This window comes from Rana temporaria, chromosome 3, assembly GCF_905171775.1.
Source record: "Rana temporaria chromosome 3, aRanTem1.1, whole genome shotgun sequence".
NCBI lineage: Eukaryota > Metazoa > Chordata > Amphibia > Anura > Ranidae > Rana > Rana temporaria.
The window spans coordinates 413,765,047-413,785,041 of record NC_053491.1 but is presented as its reverse complement, the minus strand read 5'-3'; the positions used below and the strand labels follow the sequence as shown (position 1 = coordinate 413,785,041).

Sequence of the window (19,995 nt, the reverse complement as noted above, 5' to 3'; positions counted from 1 at the left end):
GAGGATTGGCATCGACCTGGTGGGGCCAGTCGTGAAATCTGCCCAAGGTCACCAGCATATTCTGGTGGTCCTGGACTATGCGACTCGCTATCCTGAGGCCATACCCTTGCGTAACACCTCCGCTAAGGCTATTGCCAAGGAATTGGTCCAGGTATTTAGTTGAGTGGGGATCCCAAAGGAGATCTTGACCGATCAGGGCACACCTTTTATGTCGAGGGTTACCAAGGAGTTGTGTAGATTGTACAAAATCTCCCATCTCCGCACTTCTGTCTACCACCCCCAGACAGATGGTCTGGACAAAAGATTTAATAAAACATTGAAGAGTATGCTGAAAAAGGTGGTCGACAAAGATGGGAGAAACTGGGATTTTTTGTTACCTTATCTCATGTTTGCCAATACGAGAGGTCCCACAGGCATCCACAGGCTATTCCCCCTTTAAACTCTTGTATGGTAGGCATCCTAGGAACATATGGAGCGAGCCCAGGAGGCCCAGAGGAGGGTCTATAACCGGGGTGCCAAGGTCCGTTCTTTCAGCCCGGGGGACAGAGTGTTGGTACTGGTTCCCACGATAGAAAGCAAGTTTCTAGCAAAGTGGCAGGGTCCCTTTGAGGTTGTAGAAAGGGTGGGGGAGGTAAACTACAAAGTCTACCAGCCAGGGAAAAGGAAACCACACCAAATTTACCATGTAAATCTCTTAAAGCCCTGGAAGGACCGAGAGACTTTACTGACCACGTCCCCGCCTCCAACAGACCGGATACCCGTGATACCTGACGTCCCCCTCACGGTTTCCCTGTCCGTAGCACAACAAACTGACGTTAGGGCATTCGTGCAGAAAAATAGAGACTTTTTCTCCCCCTTTCCCGGACTGACCAACACGTTCCAACATAACATAGTGACGGAACCAGGGGTTCGGGTAAATGTGAAAGCGTCTAGAATTCCAGAGGCCCGGCGGGAGGCGGTTGCGGAGGAAATAAAAAATATGTTGGAGTTGGATGTGATCGAAGAGTCCCACAGTGAGTGGTCAAGTCCCATAGTGCTGGTCCCAAAACCTGATGGCAGTATCAGGTTTTGTAATGACTTTAGAAAACTTAACTGTGTGTCCAAGTTTGACGCCTACCCAATCCCCCGGATCGACGAACTTGTGGACAGGTTGGGACAGGCATGCTACATAACGACCCTAGACCTAACAAAAGGTTATTGGCAGATACCGCTTACTGACTCGGCCAAGGAGAAGACTGCCTTGGCCGAGGATTTGTTTCAGTATAAGCGGATGCCGTTTGGTCTGCATGGAGCCCCTGCATCATTCCAGCGATTGATGGATAACATTTTGAGACCACATCGCTCGTATGCAGCGCCGTACTTGGACGATGTGGTCATCCACAGCCCAGACTGGGAAACGCACTTGCTCCGTGTACAATCGGTGGTAGATTCCCTTAGGGAAGAAGGTCTCACGGCCAATCCCAAAAAGTGTGCCATAGGCCTGGAGGAGGCCAAATACCTTGGGTACATTATTGGCCGGGGAGTGGTCAAGCCGCAGACCAATAAGGTTGAGGCAATTCAAAAATGGCCCCAACCAGTCAATAAAAAACAAGTGAAGGCCTTCCTGGGCATTACGGGGTATTACAGGCGGTTTATACCCAATTTTGCCACTCTTGCCGCCCCCTTGACCAACCTGACGAAGAGTAGGGGGTCGGTCATGGTCAAGTGGAATCCCGAAGCTGAGGAGGCATTTCAGAATTTAAAACAGGCTCTTTGTATGTTACCTGTACTAGTAACCCCAGACTTTAGCCTTTAGACTTTGTTGTACAGACGGATGCCTCTGAGGTGGGCCTAGGGGCCGTACTGTCACAGAACAGGGACGAGGAGGAGCACCCAGTGGTATATCTGAGCTGGAAGCTGAACAAGCACGAGAAAAATTATGCCATTGTAGAAAAGGAGTGTCTTGCCATTAAGTGGGCCTTAGACTCCCTGAGGTATTACCTACTACGGAGGTCATTTAAGCTGATCACAGACCATGCTCCCCTGAAGTGGATGTGTGACAATAGGGAGAAAAATGCTCGTGTGACAAGGTGATTCCTGGCTTTACAGCCCTTTAAGTTTACGGTGGAGCACAGGCTGGGAAAGCTCCAAAATAATGCAGATGCCCTCTCCCGTGTGCACTGTATGGTTGGGTCAAGTGCTCAGCCGCAGGGGCTTGAGCAGAGGGGGAGGATATGTGACGGTATGCGAGGTGCGTTACATGACAATAGGTACATTTCACCTCGCATTCTTTTCATTATGAGGGAGTGAACCGGAATCCGGTCCGGGTTTCACAGCCTCTGGGGCTGGCTAGGAATCCGGTCCGGATGTTTGGGCCCACTGGAGTCCACAGTCAGGTGGACTTTAAAAGACCAGGAAGAAAGGGTTTTGGAGACTCAGGAGGGAACCTGAGTGTGAGGGACTCTATGGAAAGTAACTGCAGGAAAAGGTTTGCTTTATTGTTATTTTGTGGGTGATGGGGGCCAGCCCCGCACTGTATAGAGAGGAGATCCTGTTTGTTTAGTTGCCGGACGGCAAGTATTTAATTTACTGTTTTGTTTATTTTAACCTGAAAACCATTTACAAATAAAATCTGGCATCCGCCAGACTTAAAAGAAAGTGCCTGCTTACGAACTGTGATTCAGAAAAGGTGATCCCCACAAGCTAATCCCTCACAATATATATACACAACACACACCATCGTTTGTAGATGCTATAACTTTTACGCATTACTGTTTTTTTTTTTGTTTTGTTTTTTACCAAAGACATGTAGTAGAATACACTGTGGCTTAAATTCATGAAGTTATTCGATTTTTTACCTTTTTATTGGATATAACCAATAGCAAAAAGTAAAAAATATATATTTTTTTAAATTTTCAGTCTTGTTTCATTTATATAATATGGCAGTCTCTGCACATACAAGACGGTTCTAGCACTTTCTGTGCAGCAGCTGTAGTCTCTCCCATATTTACACTTTTTTTTTTTACTTTAGCACAAGTTTTTTGAATTAGAGTCTTTGCACATAGTTCACCCCTTAGGCATAAGCCAAGTCACACTCCCTCGTCACCTTCTCGATTTCAGCATCCTTGTCTGTAAAAGCTCTGGTGTCAGAGCCTAAACAGAGGAAGGACAGTATGACAGAGGCCTGTGACTGGCTGCTTAAGCCCAAGAGCCATCACGAAAGAGGAAGTCACATGCTCCCTCATACTCGGAAGCCCAGCTCTATTAAATTCTAAAAACAGATTAGATCTGCTACTATTCATAGTCATGTAGTAATTGTGTACAGGTTTTAGTAATTAGATCTACAGGACACAGAACTACTGTATGCATACTACTGCAAGACATGCATTTGAGCTCTTTTGGGGTCAGAAGTAAAGCTTTCTGGATGGGGAAGCAAGCAAGTGGGAAAATCTTGAGCTGGTTTCTTGGACCCACACTAAATATTAACACAGACATTCTGAGGACCAAAGAGATGGTGGTATTTTTGGACCCTATAACTCTTGATTTCTGAATTTCAAAAACAGTAGTGAAAGGTCAACAGTGTAGAAGCTCACCTTCTCCTCTCCACACCTTGTTCCATTCTGTACCATTCCAAATGGGTGCAGGGCAGCCTTGCAAGAATCAATTGTAGCTACGGCGGCACTGACACTAGGATCTTCGTTTCCACCAGAGCAGTATAGAACACCACATTTTATATCCCTAACAGGAGACAAAGATATATACTGTTAAATCACTTGCAAAAATAACCACACATTTTACTGTGTTGATACAACATGTATAATATCAGGCTTATGTGGTAAGACAGTGTAATGAATGAGCCTTGGCGCTTTGACTCATGGCTGGCAGAATCATGGTGGTAATTCTTGACCAATCTCTCAACAAATAATGCAGGGAATGCTATTGGCTGTCTTTAATAAAAGAGGACAAGAGAGGTCTAGTTTTTAACGAGGGACTCAGATTGAGATTATTATTGCACATGATTGGATGAGAAAATCAGCAGAGCTTCCCCTCATTTAAGATCTACCTCTCAGATTTACAGCGACTGCACTTCCAAGTGCAATTTCAAGTGCACTTTGCACTTGTAGTGCAAAGTGGATTTGCCTTTCGTAAATAACCCTTATTGTGTATGTTGTTATGCCTATGCTTCCTTACAGTCAGCGGTGATGACAAAGTGCAGTAATCCAAATATCTAACCAAGTTTTAGATTATTGAGGTAATGACATTAATCCCTTGGCACTGACCAACTCCCAGCTCTTTAAGACTTTTGGGAAGGCGGAGACGAGCATTTGGGTCACGTGACTGCTGTGATTGGCTGTCACAGCGTTCACATGATCGGAAAGCATCCGATCGCAAAGTATGCATTGGGAGCTTACCGATCCCAGGTGGCTACCATGCTGGGAGTGTGCAGGGAGCGCTCTGTCATCACCGCAAGTAGTTTACACCAAGCTGCATACATGAAGCCGCTCAGTGTTAAGGCCCACCGACCGAGAGGCTGCATATATGTGTACTATCAGCGCTAAGGAGTTAAAAAATAAAATCTCATTGGTCACTGTGGGTTCCTTTCCATTTTAGGTTACTATATGCTTATTAACCACTTCATTACTGGGCACTTAAACCCCCTTCCTGCCCAGACCAATTTTCAGCTTTCGGCGTTGACGCATTTTGAATGACAATTGCGCGGTCATACAACACTGTACCCAAATTATATTTTCATCATTTTTTTCCCACAAATAGAGCTTTCTTTTGGTGGTATTTGATCATCTCTGCAATTTTTATTTTTTGCGCTATAAACAAAAAAATACAGAAAGTTTCGAAAAAAAACACAATATTTTTTACTTTTTGTTATAATAATATCCCAATTTTTTTCTCGGTTTAGGCCGATACGTATACTTCTACATATTTTTGTTAAAAAATCGCAATAAGCGTATATTGATTGATTTGTGCAAAAGTTATAGCGTCTACAAAATAGGGGATAGATTTATGATTTATTTTTTACTAGTAATGGCGGCGATCTGCAATTTTTTTGTCAGACCTGTGATATTGCGGCGGACATATCGGACACTTTTGACACAATTTCGGGACCATTCACATTTATACAGCGATCAGTGCTATAAAAATGCACTAATTACTGTATAAATGTGACTGGCAGGGAAGGGGTTAACACTAGGGGGTGAGGAAGGGGCTAAATGTATTCCCTGGGTGTGTTCTAACTGTGTGTGGAGGGGGACTGACTGGGGGAGGTGACCGATGCTGGGTCCCTATGTACAAGGGACACAGCATCGGTCTCATCTCTCCCTGACAGGACGTGGAGCTCTGTGTTTAAACACAGAGCTCCACGTCCCTGCTGTCACTGCCGATCGCGGGTATCTGGCGGACATCGCGGCTGCCAGGCACGCGCATCAGCACCTTAGCGATGCGCCGGGCACAGTGTTTCCCCGCTGTGAGCCCCTAGCGGCGCGCGGGGAATGCACATAAAAGGACGTCCACCCGACAGTTGAGAGCCGCGCTGTGGACGTCTTTCGTCTATAGCGCGGCTCTCAAGTGGTTAATTAAAATTCATCTACTTTGAGTACAGGAGGGATCATGATTGGCACAGTTCAATTTCCACACTGCAAATCCACAGATTTAAAAGAGAAGTATGGGTTTCCTTTTTTTTTTGCTTACATCTATTCTATGTGAGCTGCTGATATCTATAAACCCTCCTAGCCCTCTCAGAAGTGCCCCCATTCTGTTAACATCAAGATAAATACCTGTGGGAGGTTCTACAGTCTTTCATACAGCATCATCCTGACAATGGCCTGGATATGAAGTCTGGACCCACCCCCTTTCCTGTCATTTTGCTTGATTGCTGTTGGCTCTCCTCCCTCTGCTTGTTTCTAAAGCCTCGTACACACGACCGAGGAACTCGACGGGCGAAACACATTGTTTTCCTCGTCGAGTTCCTTGGGCTGTCGAGGAACTCGACAAGGCAAGTTTCTCCTTTCCCGTCAAGGAAATAGAGAATTTGCTCTCTTTTTGGCTTGTAGAGTTTCTCGACAATTTCCTTGACGAAAATGTACACATGACCGATTTCCTCTGCAAAAAAATATCTCCCAGCAAGGTTCTTGCTGGTTTTTGCCCAGAAACTCGGTCGTGTGTACGAGGCCTAATGCCGCATACACACCATCACTTTATGTGATGAAAAAAAAACGACACTTTCTGTGAAGTAAAAAATGACGTTTTTGAAACTTCAATTTTCAAAGACGAAGTTGCATACACACCATCGTTTTCTCACAATGATCTTGCAAAGTGAGGTTACGTTCCACCACGTTTTACCATTGAAGCTTGCTTCTGGGCATGCGTGGATGAAAAAACGTCTTAGAAAACGACGTTTTTTGCTACACACGGTCAATTTCTGTGAAGTAAAAAGTGCACTTTTGAAAAACGACACATAAAATTGAAGCATGCTTCAATTTTTTTTGGTCGTTTTTTACAAGACATAAAATGACGTTTTCCCCCACACACGGTCAATTAAAGTGACGTTTTTAAAAACGTCATTTTTTTTCATCACATAAAGTGATGGTGTGTACGGGGCATAAGACTTCACATAGCATAACTGCTCCCCCATTCCTTCCCACTCCTCTCTCCTCCCCCTCCTTCCTCCTCTCCAGCCTGTTCCGTTCTTTAGAGGAATCCAGCAGATATAACAACCCTTCAGTGACTAAGGTGAGATAAGTCACTGGTAGTGCTGTGTATAAGAATCTACACTATATATTTATATTTATCAGCACAGCAACATCTCTTAGGGAGGGGGGGGGACAAACTGAAAATGGACTATTTTTGCCAGCAGAAGGAAAGTTCATGTGCACATGCTGTAAAAACTAAAAGAGGTAGGAAAAAAAGATTAGCTGATATGTGACTAATGTGATATGTACTAGTTCAGTGGTGTCGTAACTGCAGCCCGAGGGCCAGAAGTGGCCCTTTGCTTGCCTTCTTCCGGCCTCTGGGGCACTTTTCCTCCCACTGATACAAGACACTGTTCCTCCCACTGACACCAACAATGGGACACTATTCTTCCCACTAACGCCAATGATGGGGTAATATTCCTCCCACTGACACCAACAATGGGACACTATTATTCCCACTAACGCCAATAATGGGGTAATATTCCTCCCACTGACACCAACAATGGGACACTATTCTTCCCACTAACGTCAATGATGGGGTGATATTCCTCCCACTGACACCAACAATGGAGCAACTGACACCATTTATGGGGAACTATGTTTCCCACTGTCACCAACGATGGGGGCACTATCCCTCAAATTGAAACCAACCATACGCACTGTTCCTCCCTGCAATGTTTACTCCCACTGACGCCAGGACAATTTCTGCCCCCAACGATCACAGTCCGGCCCCACTAAAGTCTGAAGGACAGTAAACTGGCCCTTTGTTTAGAAAGTTTGGAGACCCCTGCTCTACACTCACTAATTTACATCTTAGTGAAGTGTAATTTCTTCAGTGTTGTCACATAAAAAGAGATAATAAAATATTTATAAAAATGTGAAGGGTGTACTTAATTTTGTGAGATACTGTATAATATATATATATATATATATATATATATATATATATATATATATATATATATCATTTCTTTTTTTGTAGAGGTGACTCCTGTGTAATTTAGATATACAGGGAGTAACATTTGACAGCACCAATCGTGAACATAGTATTGTCAATGCTGACAGGAAGGAAAAAAAAATCACGCTCTGGGTTTTTGCCACAAAAGGGTAACAGTCACACTTCCTACCTGCCACATTCATAGTTCTAGTACTTGGCCAGCACAGCACTGGTATTTGCAATCTGAACTGTTCAAGCGTGTAAAATAACCAAGTCTACCCTCTGGAATATTGTGACTGTATAATTTTTTCACCTTAATAGGAGCTGCTTTTATATATATATATATAATATATACTCACGGAGTAGAACATTTTAGATATATGTCCCCTGACTTAGTACAGTATCCATAGTTTGTGCCTCTTAAGTTATAGTCAAAGCAGTAATCAGCACCTACAAGAACATCTGAAACAAATAGCAAGAAAGATGACAAAAGAGAATCCATGTAATGTTCCACTGTGCTTCTGTCCACAATCAAATCTCTTGTATTCCAGGACTAAAGTTATTCACAAATAACACTTGTAGCATTACCCCCGGAGGAGCTGCTGGATTTTTGGGCGGCACATTACCTCATGGCTCCTCCGAATTCCTAGGGGTGAGTGATGCGTATTTGCATAGACAGAAGTAAAGGAATATCCATGACAGGTGCTCTTTTCTGTGCTATTTATTACCCAGCCGAGTAAAAACAATAAACTTGTGGTGAGGAAAGTAAAGTTGAAGAGAAGGGAGAACAGCAGATTCAGGCGTGATAATAGGGAAACAGTCCTGCTTCCAAGCGTAACACTTCTCTGCGCCTCTCCCGCCGCAGTGGGTTTAGCGTACCCGGACAGGCCTCTCTCACTGACCTGGCAGCCGGAGTATCACTCGGACAATTGTAGGATAAAGTCTCTGGCACCATTTACTCCCTTTGCCGTACCCATCAATGCAACCTCACCAGTGCTCATCAATGCAGCCTTACCATTGCCTATCAGTGGCCATCAGTGTGGACTGATCAGTGCCCATCAACCGCAGCCTCACCAATGCCCATCAATGCAGCCTCATTGGTACCCATCAATGCAGCCTCATTGGTACCCATCAATGCAACCTCACCAGTGCTCATCAATGCAGCCTCACCGGTGCCCATCAGCACAGCCTTTACCAGTGCCCGACAATGCAGTCTCACCATTGCCTATCAATGCAGCCTCACCAGTGCAGCTTATCAGTGCAGCTTATCATTGCGGCCTCATCAGTGTAGCATATCAGTACTGCCTTATTAGTGTAGCATATCAGTGCTGCCTTATCAGGGCAGCTTAAGGCTACTTTCACACTGGGGCGCTTTGCGGGTGCTATAACGCTAAAAATAGCGCCTGCCAAGTGCCCTGAAAGAGCCTCTCCTTTCACTCCAGTGTAAAAGCTGAAGGCTTTCACACTGGAGCGGTGCACTGGCAGGACAGTAAAAAAAAGTCCTGCAAGCCGCTTCTTTGAGGCGCTGTAGAAGCGGTGTATACACCGCTCCTAAAGTGCCCCGTCCATTGAAATCAATGGGCAGCTCTGCCGAACCGCCAGCAAAGAGGCACTGGTGATTTGCGGGCGGTTTTAACCCTTTTTTGGCTGCTAGCGGGGGTTAAAAGCACCCTGCTAGTGGCCGAATAGCGCCGCAAAAACGTCAGTAAAGTTTTTAGCGGCGCTGTACCGCTGATGCCTCCTTGTAAAAGTAGCCTTAGGCCCCTTTCAGACGTGCGGACCGTATGTCCGCTTTTTCATCCATCCGTTTGCGGATGAAAAAGGGACATACATTGGACCCTATGTGATTGCGGGTGTCAGCGGATAAACATCCGCTGACACCTGTAATCATCCGCCTATGCAAACATCCGATTTTGCAGACGGAAGAAAACCCTATTTTTTCTTTCGTCTGCGGATCGGATGAACACGGACACATGGTCCGTGTTCATCTGATCCCCCATAGGGGAGAGCGGAGAAAAGACAGGGCGGTCCCTGCACAGTGTGCGAAGACCGCCCTGTCATCCGACGGCTCAGCGGGGATTTACAGAGCGATCCCCGCTGAGCTTACGGACACACGGAGGCGGATCATTACTGATCCGCCCCGTGTGAAAGGGCCCTTAGAGTGCCGCCTAATCAGCGGCAATGAGTGCAGCCTCAACCTCCTTAATGAGTTTAGATTGATTTCAGCATGCATGGAACACTTTGCACATGCTGAAATTAATGCAAACTCATTAAACAGACCACATTCCTTGAAAGTTCCTTAATATACAGATCATGATTTTGCAATAAAGTAATCCATGCTGCAAACTCATTAAACAGTCTCCACCTTCAATGAAATTTCATGTACTACAAACTTTGCAGAACATGAACTTTTACTGAAGGTGGAGACTGTTTAATAAGTTTGCAGCATGGATTACTTTATTGCAAAATCATGACCTGTATATTCATTTCCACATTGGCTGCTTGGCACACAAAAGAGTAATTTATTAAATTGTACCTGCCAGGAGGTTCCCCTTGTGCAGCGTGCTTCTCTCTCTCCTCCTCCTGTCATCAGACAGACCCCTCCCGAGTACGATGCAGTAAACACAAGCCGCAGGGAGGAGGGTGGGCGGGGCTTAAGGCTCCGCCAGTCCAATTACATGCAGCCAGTCAGTCATCGGCTGCTTATGGAGGCTTGAGCTGCTCCGCACAGTCCGCACTCCCCCCCCCCCGCCCTCCCGCCTAGCATGCCGCCGCCAACCGCCGCCGCCCCCCTGCCCATACACAATGCTACTCTCGCAAGTACCGCTGTAGCAAGCCGGCTGCCGGGCGCTGTATTATGTGGGAGACAGCCGCGGTGGGACTATTGAAAGGCAGGCCGGGGGAGCCTCAGAAAGACACAGGCCCTCTCTGGGTTAGATTCTTGTAGATATCCCCTCTTGGATAGTTACGCCTGGATCTCCTTCAACTTTTCGCCCAGGTACCGACTGACAGGTGATCAATCCCTCAGTGATCCTTGGTGTTTTGTCCAGGCCCTTTTGGACCGCCAGCCTCTCAATGGCGCTCCTCAAACTGACTCCCCACCGAACAGCAGTACAGCTTGGGATCTTCAGAGTGGGAACCCAGTCACACACTGGGTCCCCGTCGCTGTTCAGATGCTCCGGGCCAGCATGGTCCCGGAACCAGGAACACTGTGTGGCACGCACGCCCCGGCCAGGTAGGCCACAACGCTGGGGCACTGTGATGTGGCCACCCTAAAGGTGGGATGCCACACTGAAGACCCAGAACCAATGGTGTCTGTCCCATAAATACCCCTCCCCAGCATGTACAGCGAGGACAAACCCTCCTGATTGTCTGCTGGGAAAGAGCACCTAAACCTTGACTCCACTGCTGCCACTTGCAGCACCGGGGCTGGAAGAACACCCCAGTACAACAGAATAAGCCTGCAGCACAGCCAAGCTGAGACAGAGAGCCTGTTTTGCACTCAACAATCTGGATCAGAGTTTAACTACACTCTGATCTACCCTTAAATTTGACTAGCACCGGTACCATAAAAGTAAACAGGGGCTACACACTCCCCCTACATGAATAGAAACTGTCCTCAGTGTCTCAAGAAAGGGTATTCACTTGTGAATACCAGACCTGAATCTGCATAACAACAGAAAAGGAGAGAATAGAAAAATAAAATATTTTTTTTTTTTTTTTAAACATTATCATGTATGCATTTATGTACAGTGATACATAGATTTTTTTTTTTTTTACAATCCTGACTATCTATACTTCCCCATTCTCTGACAGTTGTTGATAGCTGTTCAAACCACCTGCAGAATAAAATAGGAAGAAACCAAAGAAAAAACATATACATATATACATCAACTAATATACATTTTTGGTCCCTGAGGGATGAACTGGAACTGCACCCCCGCCACTAGATGAAACTCTATTTCCTCCCAAAGAGACGCAGCCAATTATCTATTTATAAATACAGTCACCAAGATTGGAGTTGAAACTGCACCCTCTCGTCAGAGGGTGAAATTTCCCCTCCTCCCAAGGAGACATCAATAAGTGCTGAGATACACAAACGGCAATAATCATATTTAAGTGTGTTTTTTCTGCTGCAAGTCTAAAGAAGAAACATGGTTATGTACAATAGTTCTCTGCGCTGGTAGAAGTTGCAGAACACTGCCCCTAGTGGTCAGTGCACTGATACTACCAGGATAAGGCAGTCCATTGTTCACTTAGAACAAACAGTAGAAAAAGAGAGGTATAAAAAAACGATGTGCTCTTGGTCTTTTTTTTTTCTGGTGCTGTGAAGAAGCCGGCAAGACCCTATCCTTGCTAACTTATCAAACCCCCCGAAGTTCTGCACAAACAACAAAGTGTGGATCCGGTGGAATGAAAACAAAAACTGGAAAGGGGCAACAGTTCTTGTCCGTAACTTCTTTAAAGCAAAAAGTAAAGGTGACAACGCAGGCATGGGGCCTACTTGTAGAACCTTGGATCTGGAAGAGTGATGATGTCCCCTCGGTGGTCAGTAGTGGTAATGGAGAAAACTCAATCTACTTTCCCGGGACATTTGAGGACCACTCTATCACTGAAGATGTACCGGCCAGGGCTCCAGTTTCTCAAACAATCCTCGAACCGATGGCCAACACAGACAAATGCATATTCCGTATTGCGGTCAGCCTTTGGCACATTTAAACGCTTCCAAACTGCATCCCAATACCAGTCCTCTCGCCTTTGCTCAATCACAGACATGAGGGCTGGTGGCACATAAGGATATTCCCACCCGTACTCGGTGGCCACCTTTCTCATATAGATGTGCTGCAGACGGGCCAGTTTTGGCAAGGTACAGGGGTCTCCACGGCCTTGTAGTACGACAGCGTCAGGAGCTCTCCTCAGTGCAGGCAGAAGAGCAGGCATAGGGTTAGCGATGCTGGTGCTTGGCACCTCAACTTCCCATGTAAGCTGGGGAACACTCGCAATTGGTGCGGCATGGCCGGAGCGTTTCTTGCGTCTACGGGACCTGTTGGCTTGGGAGCTTTTACCCCACTGCGACTCGGGAAACTCTGGTTCAAAATATCTATCGTCCCCATCGTCAGACAAAGAGTCCAAGTCCAATGTGTCACACTCCTCGGCGGGCAGGCATGTATGCCCTCCAGCAAAGCCATTGGCTGCATCACTCTTACTCACAGGCAGGCCTCGACCACAGCCATGGGAAGCCTGAGCGGGGCCCATCTTGGCGATAGACTGCCACACAGAGGCCACGTTGGTTGGTGTTGTCTCCGGTACGGCATCCGCTTGGGGTAGCAGCCGATGGCAGGGTAGGCGTGGATGAGACGGTCAACACCTCCGGATCAGCGATTTCTGTAGTTGGGGAGGTTTCCGGCCATGTGGCCTCCTCTTCCGCAGTCACAGTCCCAGTGATCCAGTCCACCTTGTACTCCCGGGAAGACTCAGTCGGTGGTTCCACTTGGAATAGGTAACTCCGGCATCTCTTGCATCTGGCAAAAGGCAAAAGGCGGACGGCCAGCTCCGAACATCGGGGGCAGGACAGTCCGAGGGCCTCCACGCTACCGCTAGAAAACAAGACGAACTTCCCCTGGGTCCGCATTCGAATTCCGGTATCTGTCAGGGGTACTCCAGCAGCAGCAGACATTGCGTTGACTCCCGGCATAGACATCGGGGGTCGCAGCATTCCAGATGGTGTTGATGGCACAGACATGTTCGCACAACCTTCTTCTCCTTTGGCGCCAAACTCAGCCTGCGTCTCACGCAGGGGTGGGTGACTCTTCCCACCTGAGTTCTTTTCTTCATGGCAGGGGCACATGGCTTCACTGCCGGTGCACCTAGCTTCATTGGTGACGTTAACTCCTTCCTGGCCAGGCACATTTTAACACACAACGATTCCTTAAATCAATTGTAGAATAAACTTCTGTATTTGGGTATTTTGAGGTAACAGCCAATCCCGGACGAGCCCCCACATGTAGCATTACCCCTGGAGGAGCTGCTGGATTTTTGAACCGGTACATTACCTCATGGTTCCTCCGAATTCCTTGGGGTGAGTGATGCGTATTTGCATAGACAGAAGTAAAGGAAATTCCACGACAGGTACTCTTTGCTGTGCTCTTTATTACCCAGCCGGGTAAAAACAATAAACTTGTGGTGAGGAAAGTAAAGTTGAAGAGAAGGGAGAATAGCAGATTCAGGTGTGATAATAGAGAAACAGTCCTGCTTCCAAGCGTAACACTTCTCTGCGCCAATTGTAGGATAAAGTCTCTGCCACAGACCCTCCTTGGTGAACTTGAACTTGAGGAAATAGTCTCTGCCACAGATCTCCCTCAATGAGCCTCAGAAAGACACCTCTGCCACAGGTCCTCTCTGGGTTAGATTCTTGTATATATCCCCTCTTGGATAGTTAGGCCTGGATCTCCTTCAACTTGTCGCCCCAGGTACCGACTGACATGTGATCAATACCTTAGTGTGTGGCTACCTTGATCCCCGGTGTTTTGTCCAGGCCCTTTTGGACCGCCAGTCTCTCAATGGCGCTCCTCAGACTGACTCCCCACCGAACAGCAGTACATCTTGGGATCTTCAGAGTGGGAACCCAGTCACACATTGGGTCCCCGTCGCTGTTTAGATGCTCCGAGCCAGCATGGTCCCGGAACCAGGAACACCGGGGCGCCGTGATGTGGCCACCCTAAAGGTGGGTGCCACACTGGACAAAGAAGACCCAGAACCAATGGCGTCTGTCCAATAAATACCCCTCCCCAGCATGCACAGCGTGGACAAAACCTCCTGATTGTCTGCTGGCAAAGAGCACCCAAACCTTGACTCCACTGCTGCCACCTGCAGCACCGGGGCAGGAAGAACACCCCAGTACAACAGAATAAGCCTGCAGCACAGCCAAGCTGAGACAGAGACCCTGTTTTTCACTGAACAATCTGGATCAGAGTTTAACTACAGTCTGATCTACCCTTAAATTTGACTAGCACCGGTACCATAAAGTACACAGGCTCTACACACTGAAAGATAACCATCTCCCAATTTATACTGGATTGTTCAACAGCCTTTATATCTTTGAAAATTCTGGACACCCCCATAACTGTTCTACAGAGGTGTGGATATGGTCTTTTACTAAAACAGCCTGCAATGACAGGGCATAGACAGCTAGTATTGGGTGATATCCTTTAGAGACTCTAAAGCTGGCCATACATGGTCGAATATCAAAATATTTTTTTGGGTTTTGAAAATCAGAAATATTGTGCATTTTGTGATCCGATGATGCCACCATTGATTTTGGAATTTGACCAACCAAATCTTCAATTTCACCTCATGTTGCTACAGAAAAGAATTTTCGTGGCTGGGAATCTTCTTTTCTTTCCAGGAATTTTCTTTTTTTGCACATGCGCATTTATTTTTTGGTTACATTTCTTGCACAATTCTCCCATCATTGATTAGAAAATCATTTGTTTTTCCAAAAATTTCCAACATGCCCAATTGCTGAAATTTGATGGCCACACTAATGGTGTGAAATTTGAAAGAAAATTCTTAGATAAGATTTTCGAAATAATTTTCTTTCAAAATTCGATGATGAATTCTAATAAGCAGGAACTTTGTATGTTTTTCAATGAAGTGTTACTAAACCCAGGACCCTGCATTCACTAGATCTGGTCTCCCACAGTACACAGAACATGGAAATGCAAATATTTTAGTAAATATAAACTGCTAAATACCTTTTCTCATCAGCAGTATATAGCAGTTTTGTGACTCCTATAAGTGTCTGGTTAAAGCTTGTAGGAGGAGTTTTCATTCTCCTCTGACGGTCCAATAAGGCTGCAGGACCCCTGACCCTCTGTCTGGACAGTGCAGATCACAAAAAAACTCTCTAGCAATACACACCAAACTGAGCATGTGCAGAATGACTCCAAAGGCTCTGTACTATAAGGAGGACAGTGGGGACAAAAGGGGAGGATCAAAGAAGCCAGGATCAAACCGCTTTTTGGCATAATGCAGAGGATTAAATGGGTTGTAAAGGTTTGTTTTTTATTTTCTAAATAGGTTCCTTTAAGCTAGTGCATTGTTGGTTCACTTACCTTTTCCTTCAATTTCCCTTCTAAATATTTTTTTTTCTTTGTTTTCTTTGTCTGAATTTCTAACTTCCTGTTAGATGATGGTGGAAAGCTTACAGAGGAGAAACAGGAAGTGAGAAATTCAAACAAAGAAAAAAAGAATTTAGAAGGGAAATCGAAGGAAAGGGTAAGTGAACCAACAATGCACTAGCTTAAAGGAACCTATTTAGAAAATAAAAAACAAACCTTTACAACCCCTTTAACCCCTTAGGTTCCACAATGAGTATAACAAGCATGCTTTACTGCATATACAGACTGATTGTGGGTTTAGTAATGCCGCGTACACACCATCGTTTTTGTGATGAAATAAAACAAAGTTTTTAAAAAACGTCATTTAAAATGATCGTGTGTGGGCTTCACATTGTTTTTTGTCTTAAAAAAAACGACCCAAAAAAAATTCGAACATGCTTCAATTTTTTATGTCGTTTTTCAAAATGACGTTTTTTGTGTCATAAAAAATGATCGTGTGTGGGCTAAAACAACGTTTTAAACAATGTTTTAAACCCGCGCATGCTCAGAAGCAAGTTATGAGACGGGAGCTTGAATGGAACAGAGTGCCGTCGTACGTGTTGTACGTAACCGCACTTTGCTAGAGCATTTTGAAAAAAACGATGGTGTGTAGGCAACGTCGTTTTTTAAAATGAAGTTTGAAAAATTTCGTTTTTTTTTCATGATAAAAAACTTTGTTTTATTTCATCACAAAAAACGACCGTGTGTACACGGCATAACACTTTAAAAATAGTGATCCTGTAGCTTATATCCTAGGCCTTTTTTTTTTTTACATTTTGCCCTGTACAATTCTTCCACAAAATCTAGGAAGTCCCCTCTTTATTTCATATTGATAACCAATTGTGAGCAAAGCCACATCCGGCCAGTCATTGATGTTGTATATATGGTTTGTCACAGTGCCAGATTAAGCTCTGAGGAGGCCTCTAGGCAGTCAAAACCTTGGGTCCCCTCTCTTAGGTTTGTAGAGGTTTCTCTGCACTACTGTAGTGGGATAACATTGAACGAAGTAATGTGCATGTCAACCACTAGATTAGTGGTTCTCAACCTGGGGGTCGGGACCCCCTCGGGGGTTGAATGATGATTTGCCAGGCCTTTTTGCAGCCGCTCAGCAGGGCTGTCCTTGGAGCCTGTGGCCACCCAGCTGGGCTGTTCCTGGAGCCCGCAGCCACATACTCAGCCTCTTTGCAGCCGCCCATTCAGTTCACGACATGGCTGGGGGGCAGAGACTAGAGGTCAGTTGAATGGTGAGGAATATGAAGTGAAGGAGACCCTATCTCCAGATTTTGGCATAGGTGTCACTGCTATGAGACACCATCAAGTCGGAGACAGAGTAAGTAACACTATCTGTGATTATAGTTGCCATTAAAAGTCTCTACTACAGTTTTCAAATCAGCAGATGACCTTGATCAAGAGCTGATCAGAACTCCCCCCAGCATTGACACTCATCCCAACTCCCCCCACCAAGGAGAAAGAGAAGGAGTAAAAATAGAGAATACATGGAAGGGATATATACATAGAATCAGTTACGCATAGATAGGCAGAAGATCCGACAGGTGTAATAGTTTTACACTGTCGGATCTTAGGATGCAGTACCGCGGTCGCCGCTGGGGGGAGTTTGCGTCGTAAACCAGCGTCGGGTATGCAAATTAGGAGTTACGGCGATCCACAACGGTTTTTCGCGTTCGCTACGTCGCCGCTAGTCTAGTTTTCCGTCGCAAATTTACACTTTTTTTTTGGTGCCCTAACTTTAGTCAGCAAGCGTATTGCTGTCTAAAGTATGACCGTCGTTCCCGCGTCGAAATTTAAAAATCAACGTCGTTTGTGTAAGCCGTCCGGGAATACGGAAGTACGCTACACGCGTCGCCGTTCGAAAAAATGACGTCAAGACGCGCAAAGCACAGCGGGAGTTCGGAAACGGAGCATGCGCGGTAGGTCCGGCGCGGGAGCGCGCCTAATTTAAATGGCACACGCCCATTTAAATTAGCCCGCCTTGCGCCGGAAGCCGCCGGCGGAGGATTTCATCGCAAGTGCTTGGTGAATCAGGCACTTGCGATGAAAAGATGCGGCGGTGTAACATATCTACGATACGTTACGCCGCCGCAATTCTTCGTGAATCTGGCCCTATGATCCTTTTTTCCATTATCTTCCCGGTTTACTTCCCACTTGCTGAGCCTGGAGCTATTGATTAACCGCTTTTTGTGGAAGTTTGTTAAACACCATTGGAAAGGAAGTTTCTGTTTGGGGATTGGATCGTTGTATTTCTCTGCTCATTTTGACTTCCTGGTAACTCAGGGGTCAGTACTGGAGGTGAGAGTACCTAGTGAGACTTGCGGTGAAGGGATTGTCACACATTTTGTGGATCTTACACTGGTGGATTATCTCCTATGGACTTTTCTTTCACTTGTCACATGCTTATATAATATTATTTATATATATATATATTTTGTGCACTTTAACGTTTATATGATTACTTATGTTGATCTATGCATTTATTTTAGTTTAGATATTTAAACATATGCGCTGCACTTTTTTCTTTGTATATTACTTTTCACTGGAATTTTGTGTTATTCTATAGTGTCCAGCTTGCATATTTATTTAGGTTTATTTGAAATTTTTGCGCTGATTGCACCCCAGTTTTTTTGCAAAATTGATGGCAAGATTAATGCAGTATGTTATCAAAAAATACTGGAGCAACATTGGCATTCATCAGCCAGGAAGCTGCGCATGGGATGTACTTGGACATTGCAACATGACAATGATCCAAAACACAAGGCCAAGTTGACCTGTCATTGGCTACAGCAGAATAAAGTGAAGGTTCTGGAGTGGCCATCTCCGTCTCCTGACTAGACATGTGCAGACTGGAATATTTTGTTTCGTTTTTTCGTTTTCGTTTGGAAAATACATTTATTTAGTTACTCCCGAAAATCGTTTTGATTTATTTTGTTTTTCGTTGGGGAATAGCTTTCGTCCGAAAATCCAATAATACTTGGTTTCTGTCGAATGGTCAAAAGAATATTCGCCGGAACGTCGAATCTTTGTTGGTTTATGTCGAATGGTCAAAAAAATATTCCGCCTACAAGAATTCTAATGTTGTATGACTAGTAATAATGTTGAATCTATTCTCTATAATGTCGAATCTATTTTCTCATAAATCGAAATCTATTCTCTGTAATGTCGAATCTATTATTTCTATAGTGTTGAATCTTTTCTCTATAATGTTGAATCTTTTCTCTATGATGTCGAATCTTTTCCCTATAATGTCGAACTCTCTATATCGAATTTTTACCGCAACAGAAACAAAAATAAAGCATTTTTTATGTCGGATCTTTCGGTTTTCGTTTCTTGCACTTTCGTTATTGTTTGTTAAAACGATGACGAAAAAATCAGATTTTTGGACCTTAATATCATTGAGCCACTCAAATGTGCAGTTCATGCAAGACAGCCCACAAATTTACAGGAACTGGAGGCTTTTTGCCAAGAGGAATGGGCAGCTTTACCATCTGAGAAGATAAAGAGCCTCATCCACAAATACCACAAAAGACTTCAAGCTTTGATGTTAAAGGGGGCAATACACGGTATTAAGAACTGGGGTATGTAAACTTTTGATCCGGGTCATTCGGGTATTTTCTGTTGTCATTATGATTTAAAAAGAGTAAACACAATTGATTGATAATAAATGGCTTCACCCAAACACTAACCATGAGTGAAAGAAAAGTTTTTGGGTTATCATTCATATAGTTGCAAGAAAAAGTATGTGAACCCTTTTGGAATGATATGGATTTCTGCACAAATTGGTCATAAAATGTGATCTGATCTTCATCTAAGTCACAGCAATAGACAATCACAGTCTGCTTAAACTAATAACACACAAATAATTAAATGTTACCATGTTTTTATTGAACACACCATGTAAACATTCACAGTGCAGGTGGAAAAAGTATGTGAAATCTTGGATTTAATAACTGGTTGAACCTCCTTTGGCAGCAATAACTTCAACCAAATGTTTTCTGTATTTGCAGTTCAGACGTGCACAACGGTCAGGAGTAATTCTTGACCATTCCTCTTTAGGGCTCTTTCACACGTCCGTTCAGTTTTTCAGATCAGTTTTTTTTTCATCAGTTGATCCGTTTTTCCATCAGTTTTTTCATCAGTTTTTGCATCAGTTTTTCCATCCGTTTTTTTCATCCGTTTTTTTCATCCGTTTTTTTTTTTTTTG

At 44.8% G+C, this 19,995-nt stretch overlaps 1 protein-coding gene across 1 annotated transcript in view; it reads right to left on the bottom strand.

The window, feature by feature from the left end:
• The window catches only part of LOC120930520, a 148,299-nt gene that overhangs the window by 29,244 nt on the left and 99,060 nt on the right, over positions 1-19,995 (bottom strand). Inside the window, exons 12-13 of the mRNA XM_040341697.1 lie at positions 7,980-8,082; positions 3,573-3,717 (exon numbers count right to left, since the gene is read on the bottom strand). Of these exons, the coding sequence (XP_040197631.1) occupies positions 3,573-3,717; positions 7,980-8,082 (248 nt within the window). The remainder of the gene's footprint in view (positions 1-3,572; positions 3,718-7,979; positions 8,083-19,995) is intronic.